Below are 12,101 nucleotides of genomic sequence, written 5' to 3' on the forward strand. Positions count from 1 at the left end.
CAGACACATGCACACACCACACATGTGTACACACACACGCACACACATGCATACTCACACCCATGAGCCCTTGACAGAGAGGCGGCCCCCACCACTTGGAGCATCTGCCTCACTGGGGGACTCTCCAGTCGCGGCCTGCCCACGTCCAGTCCATCCAGACCAGGGTTCCCAGTCTCGGCCTGTGCACCCTGCGGGACGGATGACTCGGCTAATGGTACTGTGTGTAGCAGCAACCCTGGCCCCCACCCAAGTTGTGACACCCAGATGTCACCAAATGCCCCCCCCAGAAACTGCCTGGCAAGAAGCCCTGGCCCAGGATCTGGGGTCTGGCCCTGGGCACTGGGTTTTGGCTTTTCTTTCCAGCCTCGTCCCACTCCTGGCACCGCCTAGGGTGCGAAGTGTAACCCTCTCAATGTCCCTCCATCCCCTTCCCCTGGAAAGTGAACATCAGCCCGAGTCCTGTCTGTCCTGTCCCAGGGCTGCGGACGTTTGTTGTGATCCTGCTCAGCCACTTCCTCGTCCCTCATAATACGTGGGGTCCACCCCCGTCATCACACTCTAAGTAGCTGGGTGGATGCAGGGGGACATGTGACTAAGTCCAGGCCAGTCAGCTCAGCAATAGGTTCAGGGACAGACATGTGACCAGTCAGAGCCATGGAGAGGTTGGCTGGGGCCTTGGGGAGATAGGATGTGAGGCTGGAGCAGCTGCAGCCATCCTGCAGTCAGTAGTCAGGCTGAAACCAATGACACCCATAGCAGAATCAAGAGATGGTGAGACGCCAGGTCCAGAGGACATCATCTGAGCCTTGAATCCAGCCTGACCTGAAGCCAGTGCTTCCTCCAGACTTTGTAGTTGCAAGAATAATACATTCTCTCCATGTGCCCCAGCCCCGTCTTTTTTTTTTTTGCTTAAACCAATTTGAGATGGATTTTCTGTCACTTGCGATAAAAGGACTCCTGATCCAGCGCAGGAACTGAGCTGCACGTTATGCAAGAATGCGCTTCACTGAGTGTGAGGACGCCTGTCAGGAGAGTTCTGCCTGGTCAGTCCCAGATCCCCTTTCCAAGAAGTGAGCTTCTCCCTCAGCAGAGAGGGAGGCAGTGGGGCCAGTGGGCCCGCCCGCCACCATGGCCATCGCACGCCCTGTCTCACACAGCTCATCCAGGGGAGCAGGGCTTCCTCAGCACTGCTGCTGCGGAGGAGACGGCTGCCTCTCTGTGACCCTGTCCTCATCCAGGACCTAGAGCATCCCAGTCTGGGACCTCTGTTGCCTTCAGAAGAGGGGGGAGCCCACAGCCAGACCCTCAGCTAAATTCTCGGCGAACCCTAGTCCCTGAGACTTGAGTGTCTCCACATCCTGAGACGCAGGAGATGAGTGAGCCAAACACCATGGGGCCTCTAAGAAGGAGCAGAGAAGCGAGGATGCCTGTCGTGGTTCACAGCCGAGATGCACAGACGGCCCAGGACACACGCGGAGAAGGCTGTGGGGAACTTCTGGGGAAATTTTCTCTTCTCTTAAAGAGAGTCAAGATGCAGGAGCATATTGATTCTAGCTCTTTGGAAATCTGGCCTGTGAGGATGTGGTGCTGGGAGCTGCAGCAACCATGTTGTGACCATGAGGACAGAAGCCCAATGTGCTGACTGTGGCAGAGCAGAGTCGGGAAGAGCCTGGGTCCCGGAGACGTCATTGAGCCACCAGTTGAACGACTCTGTCCCCCGCCACCTGTGTCTCTTGTCCTTCTGCTTATCTGAGATCAGAAGTCCTTTTATCATTGCAGCCATCTCTAAGTGAGTTGTTGGGTTTTCATCTGAAGGCATTCTCACTGACACAGAACATCCTTCTCCTTAGGGGGACTCCAGCTGCTCCCTCAGAACACTGTCTAGCCCTTCTGCCCGCAAACATCACCACACGACCGTCTGAGATAAGGTCGTGCTTTCCAAAGACGTGGCAGCAACAGCTGAGTCTCCACAGGGACCGTGGCCCCCTCAGGCCTCAGGGACCTCCTAGCGCCAACAGAGCAGCGGGAGCGAGGCTGTGTGACTTCTGAGCTGAGTCATGAGGACAACGAGGCTCCGGGTGCCAGGACTTGGTTTTGGAGCCCGTGGCACCACAGAGGCAGCTCAACTCTGCACAGGCCACCACACGGAGAGGATGCCCGGGCCACGGGGGGCGCCAGGGGGCCGCGTGAGGGTGCTCTGGTGGACAGCCCAGGTGAGATCCCGGCATCATGCCCCCCCTGAGGTCCAGAAGGTTCTGCTCAGGGAAAGGACAAGCCCTCGCTCCCCTTCTGAACTCCTGCCTCTGGGTCCATCAAAACATGGTTAAAAGCAGCTAACTGTGGGGTGATGAGCAGTAGTCACAACCACAATGGGTCCATTTCCCAAAGTCTGGCCAAGCCCACCTTTTCCGCGGACACATGGTTTCCCGCACAGCGCTGGCCACACGTGGAGGCTTCCTGCAGCCTGGCCGTCGCTGCACGCAGGGTCAGCTCACGGCAGGGCACGGGCCGGGCTCCCACTCCCCACCCGGAGCCAGAGAAGCAGGATACCCCACCGCACGACGTTTCAGGGGGACTCACAAACCCATGGGGCAGCAGGGCGGTGGCGAGGCTCTTGAAAGCCCCTGCCGAGGTCTCGGTTGGACGCGTGGCAGGTGCATCCCGGCCGGCCTCACGGGGTCGGGGCCACGGCGGCCACACTGACAGAGATTTACGGGATGCGCTTTGTGCTGCCGGAGAGCTGAGCGCAGGGTGGAGAGGGGATAAGCGGCAGCGTCCCTCCCAGGGTAGCTGTGAGCTTCTCCCACTGACAGCAGGACACACATCTGTCTGCCGCCACCGTCCGGGGCTGAGCGCGCCCAGGAAGCTGCATCGTCAGAGGCCGCGAGCGGCACTTCTGGGCACAGCCACCAGGAGGGTTCCTGGAAGGGTGTCCCGGGGAGGGTTTCTGCAGGATGCTTCCTACACGTCTGCCCACCACGTGGGATGCACCCGCCCTCCCGGGAACATCCACGCAAACACAGAATCCAAAATGAGCCACAGCCAACGCCCACCTTCCTCCGGGCTGGGGCGGCCGGTGGAGCGGCCGAGACGGGATGCTGGTGGGCACAGAGGCACACAACTGCATGCACACACAACACAGACACACATACACACATCACACATGCCCTTACACACACGTGCACACACATGGCCTCTCGCACACAGATACTCTGGCACACACCATAGAGACAGACCCGCGTGGGACTGAGACATCAATGGTGCGTACTTATTTGAGGTCCCTGTTCGCACAGCTAAGGGCGAGCACAGATCCTGGACACACTCTTACACACACCCAGGCCCACAATCGCACAGACTCAGCAGCTGCGGGCCAACCCGCACACATCTTCACAGGGACCTGAGGCTGAGACACGGAGGCCCCGATTCCCTTGTGGGCACAGACTCATTGTACCACGTATTTGAGGAGACACAGGCGCACATGCTACCCTCGGACCTCAGAGCCGAAGCCTGATCGAGCCACCTATCAGAGACAGGACGCTGACAGGACAGAGAGGCCTCCCTCCCCTCCTCACACAGAGACAGGGGACAGCCACGGGCTGTGGGGTCGTGCACTGATGGGCACAGCTGCCGCCCTGCTGCCTGGAGGGCTCCACACGAGCCAGCTGCAAGGTGTGGCTGGCCCACAGCCTCCTGGGCCGTCTGGAGAGCTGCTGCTCAGCTGGGTGGCGAAGGCCATCAGGGCCTTGGACAGCCCTGGGGCTGTTGGGCCAGAGGCCAGGTGACCCCTCCCGTGACAGGGTCCAGCCCAGCAGGAGGCCTTCTGTTGGCCGGCAGCCCTGCAGGGCCTAAGTGCTCAGCCAGCCCTTAGGGTAGACGGCGACAGAAGGGGCAAGCGGGACCACAGGTGTTTTTACATCCAGCCCTGGCGGGATCCAGGGCAGCCCCGAGGCGAGTGGGCTCTGCCCCCATCGCCACAAATCCCAGCTGAGCGGACCCATGGGGCAGGCGGCCTTGGCTTTTCCCGCCTGGCCTCCCTTAACTCTGGCCTGGCTGCTCCGGGGACCAGCCCGGCTCCCAGAAGAGCCTCTTCCAAAGGAGAGACAGCAGGAGTCTCTGTGCCCCTCGGGGACCATCCACGCTGGGGGGACAAGCTCACCCGGGGGTCCCCGCTCCCTGCAGACATCTCCCTCCCAGGTGTGGACAGAGGGCTCCGGGGGTTGGCGGGAAGGATGTCCTGGGCGAGGAACCGACGGCCTGGTCAGCACACAACTTTGCTGCCCCAGCTCCACCCCCAGATGAGGAAGGAAACCAGGGGCCCGTCCCTGTGGAACAAGCACGTGGCCCCGGCAGTTCCCGCGATGACACCCAGTCTCCCATCTGAGACACCCGCCTCCACTCCCAGACCCACACAGGACGCGTCAGAGGACCTGCGCCAGAGGCCCGGGGGTGGGCATGAGGCACCAGCTTCTGGCACCCTCGCTTGCCATCCGCTAAATCCGCCCTGGTGGGAGCCTGGCTGCTGGCGGCTTAGACAATTAACACGCACGAAGACATTGCAGACACGTGACAGGAGGGACATTTCTGCACTGGAATGAGGGAGGGGGTCTTGGGTGAGGCGGTTCATTTCTACGATCCTGTTTAATTTGGATTTGCCAGTCCTCCTTTGGTGATCCCACAGGCCAGGTTAATAATCAAGATCTATGTTATGTGCTTTGTGGCATAATTAAAGCCACTGCTTAATTAGGAAAGCTATCTACCTCCAGACAAAGGGAAATCAATAACGGATCTAATGGAGAAAGGCGTCGAGAACTCTGGTTTGAGAGTGGGTGGAATTGCCGCGTAGGGTGGGACACCAATACGTGCACACAAGCACACGCGTGCGCACACACACCCCTGCCTCCCGTGTGTGTTTCTGACGATTGCGCCTGGCAGAGCCATCAATAAGTCCATCACTGATTGGAGGGACAGGCTCCTGGGATCAATGCAGGTTTCAGATGGGCACAGATGGAGTCTGCGTCTGTGTATTTATTCAGCTAATCCTCCATAAACACTTGCTGGGGGCCCAGTGGGTGCCAGGCACGGCCACCGACGTGTGACAACACAGAGCCGCCGTGGGTGGAGCGCAAGACCCCCGTCGACAGCACAAGCCCACACGTCAGCAGCCTGCGGGGCCCAGTCTTGGGCGTTCCTCCTGGGTTCCAGTCATCACTGGCTGCGTCACGAGCCCAGAGCTCAGCTGCTCAGCACGGTGACCATCACCTGACTTCCCGCCGGGCTCCTGCGAGGCCTCGCTCTGGTTCCGGGTCTGCAGCTGTCCGGGGCTGTCATGGGGCTGAAGGGGCACCACCAGGACTGGAGCCGCTGGCACTGGCTGCAGGCCTCTCCGTGTGCTCTCGGGCCCGTCCACGTGGACATGGAGTGGACGTGTCTGAGCTTCCTCACCAGGTGGGGCTTCAGGACAGCGGACGGCTCACGTGGCAGTTCACAGGGCAGGGCCAGCGCCGGGCTGGGCAGGGCAGAGGTCCACAGCTTCACCTCTGCCCTCCTCCATCGATGACCCGCCACAAAAGCCCAGCCCGCTGCCAGGGGAGGGACACAGGCTCCACCTCCTGATGGGGGGAAGGTTCTAGAAGAGATCACTGCCTCCGTCTTTGGAAGCACAATCTGCGCCCTGGAGTACGTGAGGAAGGTGAGATTCTGGAAGGAAACGTGTGCTGCAGAGCAGGGTTCAGCAGACGAGGGCCACAGGCCGGATCCTGCCTCCTGTTTCTGCAGATGAGTGCAGTCGGGCCACAGCCACACCCGTCCACGCACACGCTGCCCTGTGGCTGCTCCCAACGTGGCCCGGAGGCTACAGTGCCTACTGTCTGGCCTGAGCAATGGGGAGAAATACACACTGGTCGCTGCCCAGGTTCCCGACACGGAGCCTGAGGGCCCTCGTAATCTCCCGAGGGACCAGCACGGCAGGAGCTCACACGCGGAGCTCCTGGGCACTGAGGATGTTCCCAGGTGCTGGGGGCCCTCTTGTTCTCATGAGGCAACTCTGGGTGGGCTGGTGGAGGGGGCTGGTCCCCAGAAAGACCACGGCAGGACTGGGAGCTGGAGGGTTCAGCCCCAGGAGCGGGAGGGGCTGGGAGTGGAGTCAGTGGCCCTGTCATACCGACAAGATGAAGCCGCCGCAAAAATCTCTAAAGTACGGGATTTGGAGAGTTTCCGGGTTCACGAACGTGCTCACGTGCCAGCAGGGTGGCGCACCCCAACTCCATGGGACAGAAGCTCCCGCGCTCGGGACCCTCCCAGACCTCCCCCCGTGCCTCCTTGTCTGTCTCTTCTGCACTCTTTATCAGGTCCTTTAATAAGCTGGTAACTGTGCGTGAGTGTCTCCCCGAGTTCTGTGAGCTGTTCTAACAAATGGTGGATCTGAGGACAGGTCGTGGGCCCAGGTTTATGCCCCGTCAGTCAGAAGTACTAGGGATAACCTGGACTTGCGACTGGCTTGGCGTCTGAAGGGGGCCGGCCTGTGGGAGGAGCCCCTACCTGTGGGGTCTGTGCTGACTCCAGGCAGACAGTGTTGGAACTGACGGAACTGTGGACACCCAGGTGGCGTCAGAGAATTGGTTCCTGGGGGAAACCCCACGCCTTTGGTGTCCGAACGCTGTGAGTGTGGTAGTGTTGAGAGAATAAAGGAGATCAGCGGGTTTATTTTACACATGGCCCTTTCAGAAAAGGTTTTCTGACCCCCGCTGTAGAATGTCAGTCACAAGGAGGTTCTGATCTATTGAGCAGCCTCAACATCCCTTGTGGGTTTCCTGGATTCTGCCCACATCCCACTTGAGGATGTCATTGATTTCCTGCTGGGATTCTGATGGAAATAGGAGCCAACTGGAAGGCGGGCAGAGCTGATGGCTGACAGCATTGTCCCCTAGATCAAGCCATGCCTGAAACCCTGTCCTTCAGTTGTCCAAGCCAACAAATTCACTTCTGTGCTTGAGCCATTTTTAACTGGGTTTTATGTGTTACCAGCTTAGCCACCAGCAAGGTCAGCAGTAAGGGGGACTCCTGTGGGAGGACTGACGATTAAGGAGGATTTCATCTCTGAGGAGAGAAGACTGATGCTCGAGGGACTGGCGACACCACAGGGAGACCCCAGGGAACAGCTCCCCCCCGCCCACCAGGCACAGGTGTTCCCAGGAGTGTTGAGATTCGAGGAAAACAGAACTCTCTCATTGTTTGCAACTTCCGCTACTGCACGTTTCTGTGCAGGGGTCTGCGTGGAAATCAACAGCAGTTAGGGGAAGGGGGCTCCGTGTGCCCATCACAGTGCTTGTGAGGGGATCCCTGTGGAGGGTGGGCCATGGTCTCACTCGGGGGCCTTCAGAGGAAGGGGGTGCAGGGAGCAGGTGGGAGGGGAGCACCGCTGAGTCCCAGAGCCACAGGAGGAGCAGGTGGGGCAGGAGTCGCCCCATGGGGGTAGAGACCCCTGCAGCCGCTGCTCTGGCTCGGCCACACCCAGCGCTGGGCCCCCAGGACTTTCTGCCTCATAAGAGTGTCTGGTTCACCCAGGAGCCTGGGCCGGCCGCACAGTCTGTGCTGCAGTTTATGGCGGGGCCCCCAGCCACCGTGCATCTGCTTGACCTCCAGGGGTACAGGAGACGAAGGTCAGCCGGTAACACCCTGGACACCAGGGCTCAGGTGGCCCCCGGTTGCAGTGCCTCACTCGTGCTGTCATGCACGTGGCTGGGAGAATCAGGCAGATCTGTGTGACCCCTGGGAGGGGCCACTGGCCTCTCCGCCCTGCCCTGCGCTCCTCCCTCTGCAGACGTCGGTCCATGTCCTCTCGCAATGACACAGCACGCCAGGAGTACGGCAGCCCTGCTGAGCCCTGCGCGTCCTGTGAGCCAATTCCTCACACGCACAGGGCCCTCCAGACACAGCACACTGCCTGGACGCCCCAAGTCGGGCAAGCTGCTCGAGGCCAGCACTGCGCTGACCCCGAGGGCGACCTGCTCAGCTCATCCTCCAAAAGTCAGAGCACACGGGAGCATTCAGAAATCGACACACTGGTGTGCACACACACACACATGTATGCACTCACACACAAACATGCACACGCATGCACACATGTGCACTCACATAAGCGCAGCACACACATGCACACATATGTGCACTCACACATGCACGTGCACACCCACACACACGCTCTCAAAGCACAGACTGCGGCAATGTACAGCTGGCCACTTCCCAAACCTGCGTCATTCAAGCCCTGTGTCCGTGACCATTGACACATCGAGACACCACCTGCATTATTATTTACTTAGCATGTTTCTTCAAACTGGCCAGTTTCACACCTACACACATTTTTTATTCAAAAAGGGATCTTCACCACTGCAAATGGAAAGCTGGAGTTACTTGTGCCAAAACCGTGGTAATCATGAAAATAAAATAGCATTGTCACACATGAGGTGTGGCCAGGGCCTGCGAGCGTCTGTGCCCGGGCCTCCGCTCCATGTCTAAGGGGTCGGAAGAGGGATTTCTCTGGGGTGAAGTCACAAGGGAAGCAGGAGAGCCGGTCAGTAACCCCGCAATGTGTGGCTCAGGCTGTCCAGGGCGTCAGTTCCCGTGGCGCATCTATGGGACAGGTGAAGCGGGCCACCGGCTAGGATGCAGACCTGGAGCCGCTGTGCCCCAGGCCCCAGCGCTCACTCCGCACGGCCCGGGCCCTGGATGCCAGTGCTGATGCAGAGCCCTGTTTTGGGGTGTCCCGTCCCCTCGGCCCCTGAACGGCAGAGCCAAGAGCTGAAAGGACGCCTCCCCCAGGGCCCCCGGCCCTCCCTTCAAGTTTCCTCTGGGCTGGGCTCCGCATGCAGCAGGGCCATGATCTCCACCAGGAAGGAGCAGCGGGCTGAGTTCCCGCATTTGTCCCGGGGCCCAGACACCGTGCGGACTGAACTTCACTAAAGTAGCAACGCCCCTAAGGTGGCGTCTTGTTCAAGTCTGTCTCTGCCAAGGTCCCTCATGAGCTTTAAAACGGGACGCGGTGACCCGAGACCAGGGCTCAGTCCTGAGTGTCCGACCATAAGGTGAGGCCACAGCCCAGGAGCACAACCCAACCCCCTCAGCTTCAGGGCAGGTGGTACGGGGCTCCGGGACACCATCAGGGACGACAGATGCCTCTGAGACGCGGCCCCACGCGCTCTAACAGTCTCCACCCCCATGGCAGCTGCTGAACCAGAAGCAAGGAGGATGAGCGGCCAGCACAGCCTGAGGCTTCGAGCCTGCATCACTCGTGCCACTATCTGTGTCACTTGTGTCGCTCGTGTTAGTGGCGGCACCTTGAGTGTCAGCAACAGCACACGCAGTGGGGCTTCCTCAGACCTGCACACGTCTGTCAGAGGGGCCGGGTGGCCTCACCCTGTGGCTGCCCCTGAAGACGCCCACAGCCAAGCAGAGAAACCGGAGCTGAGGTGGAGATGCCCTGGGTGCCCCCTCGTTCTGCCCACACGGTGAGCCGCACAGCTGGATGTCAGTGTCTGGGGCCCATGGCCCGCTGGCGGGCTGGATGGGACCTTGGGCTGCCTGGCAGCACCTGTGGGCAAAGACACTCACTTTTGGGGCCTGTAGTCAGGGATGGTCCTGTCCAGGGAGATGCGGTCGCTGAGCTGAGCGTTGTATCCGTATTCCTCAAACTTGCTTTCTGTGTCCTGGCTGTCGTCACGCAGTGTGGCCGCCATGCCACCCTGGCCCAGGCCCCCCGGCCCCTCCACCAGACCGATGGGCTTGGCGAGGCCTGGCGGGAGGAGAAAAGAGGGTGGTCAGGCAGATCCCAGGACCCACCGCTCCTCCCACCCCCTTGGCCTCCCCTGACAGCCCCTTTCTTTCAGGTGTAAACTCAGCAAATTCCCCACACGCTGAGGATCCCAGTTCCAGGGTGTGGGGGAAAAGCACAGCTGTGGGGGCAGGAAAGGGATCCGTGGTTGCCAGGGGGTGGGGGGACGAGCAGACGGGGAGAGAGGGCTTCCAGTGCTGTGACGCCACTCTGGATGATGCTGTCATGGTGGACACACGCCACTGTCCACTGACCACACCCACGGAGTGTCCGACACCGACACTGAGCCCTGGCGTCAAGCACAGACTTTAGATGTTAATAATGTATCAATATCGACTCATCGTTGTAGCAAACGCACCTTCTAATGTGAGGTGTGAGGAGCTCCCTGATCTCTCCGCTCAACTTTTCTGTAAACCTAAAACTGCTCTAAAAGGTAAAGTCTATTAATTTTTTTAAATCAGAAATAAAAATGAATTAACTGAAAGAACGCAAAGCAGCTGCCCCACCTGCTCACCAACCCTTGATATTGTCGGTCTTTACAATCTACACGAGTCGTGCCTCCACACGAGGCAACGCTGCTTTGGGGTGAGAAGGAAGGAGCTGGTGCCATCGGTGACAGCCTGGCTGAGTCTGGAAGGCCGCACACGATCGAGAAGCCCCCAAGACCCAAAGAAGACAGCCCCACGGCTCTGTTCACAGAGCTCAACGCCAGGCCGGCTGTGGTGACCTCTGCGGGGCGGCATTGGCTGGAAGGAGCCCGTGGGATCTCTGGGGTGACAGGGTGTGTGCACACGTCGGGGCCTGAGAGGGCAGTGCAGGGAGTGTCCCTCTGGAATGTTCTTCTATTTGGTCACTTGTGCCTGGAGAGGAACATGGCTTGGAGACGTCACCCCAGAGGCAACCGGGGATCAGAGCTGTGTGCACCGGGCAAGGACAGCACCCCTGATCCCTCTGGGATGGAAGATTCCGGGGCATCTCAGCTGTGGGAGTGGGCCCAGGGAGCAGCAGTTTAAGCCAGCAAAAGGCGGATGGAGCTCCCGTCCCCAAGCCACCTCCACAGAGAGGCTGCTGGTCCTACCTCCAGCCCCAGTAAGGGCAAACCCGGGAAATGTCCACCATCAACGTCATCAACTGCCCCACGCGGGGACCCGGTTGTTCTCTTGGGACAGTCACCTCCTCCTCGGGTTTGTTGAGTGAATTAAACAAGTGCCATCAGACTGAGGGGCTCTGATGTAATGGCACCTGCTCAGCAAACCCAAACCTAGGCTGCACATGCCTCAAGGTCGCGAGGGCGACCTCAAGGGCAGCCGGTCCCTCTGCAGCCAGGCTGGAGGCTGCGGCCAGTGGGTCACTGCTGCTTCGCTCCCACCTGCTGTGTGAGGGTCTCCGTCCACCCAGCGCTGCGAACCAACCACTCCCAGTCTGGCGCCACCCACTTCGAATAGATTTTTGATCAAATAAACTTAACATTTTTAATATACCTCGGTTTATCTTTTAACAGTTCCCAGCTTCAGGCAGCAGTGGAGAAACCAATCCCCAACCCCCAACCCCCACATGCCCAGTGGGCTTCTCCGGGGACCTCCAAGTCTTCTGGAATATTCCATTTTAAACAGCAAACTACCGTTGGTATTTATGTGGGATTGAAGGATACGCATTAGATGTAGAATTGAAAAATTACATGACACCTAAATCACTTCCACTTCTTATTTTAATATTGCAAAATATATATATAATCACGCTATTTTTAAATGTGTGTACTGCACTTGCATTTCTATTTGAAAAGTCTGTAAATAGATGCCTCCCCAGGCAGATGTGCTTCCAAACCTGGAGACGGGGCCTCTGCCCGCCGCTGGTGGGGCCGAGCCGCAGAGAGGGCGTCCTGCCCCCGGCCAGCCCCACACTGGGCTGCGATCGGGGGGACGGAGAAGAGGGTTCCGCCTGCCGCGGCCGGACCCTGGAACCAGGCTGGGCTCATTCGGTCACTTGTTCGCCCGTGAAAGTAAATCACACACATGCTGGAGAACCGAACGACGCAGGGAGCCGCACTCCAGCGCCGCCGTCTCCTGCCTCCCTGCAGCCCCGCTCTCCCGAGGAAATGATTCTTCCTGGCTTTCGTCCTTTTCATTTTGTCCACTGCACATCCGTATGGTAATTTTATGGGTCTGGTTCTGCTTTGTCAGCCGAGACAATTTCCCTTGACTTCCAAGCACGAAAGATGAGGCGTTCAGTCCATTTTCACCTCCGCCTACGGCCCCACCCCGTCTCTCCTTCTCTT

The 12,101-nt window shown here is 59.3% G+C and overlaps 1 protein-coding gene across 3 annotated transcripts in view; it reads right to left on the reverse strand.

Annotated features, from left to right (window-relative positions):
* Nucleotides 1-12,101, reverse strand: part of GALNT9 (polypeptide N-acetylgalactosaminyltransferase 9) — a 98,346-nt gene that overhangs the window by 55,953 nt on the left and 30,292 nt on the right. For all 3 annotated transcript variants that reach the window (XR_002809813.2, XR_011441417.1, XM_023647374.2), the window contains exon 2: nucleotides 9,607-9,787. Coding sequence is in view for 1 of the 3 variants with exons in the window: in XM_023647374.2 (XP_023503142.1) it covers nucleotides 9,607-9,787 (181 nt within the window). In the remaining 2 variants the exon portion in view is untranslated. The remainder of the gene's footprint in view (nucleotides 1-9,606; nucleotides 9,788-12,101) is intronic.

Source organism: Equus caballus, chromosome 8 (genome assembly GCF_041296265.1).
Source record: "Equus caballus isolate H_3958 breed thoroughbred chromosome 8, TB-T2T, whole genome shotgun sequence".
Taxonomy (NCBI): domain Eukaryota; kingdom Metazoa; phylum Chordata; class Mammalia; order Perissodactyla; family Equidae; genus Equus; species Equus caballus.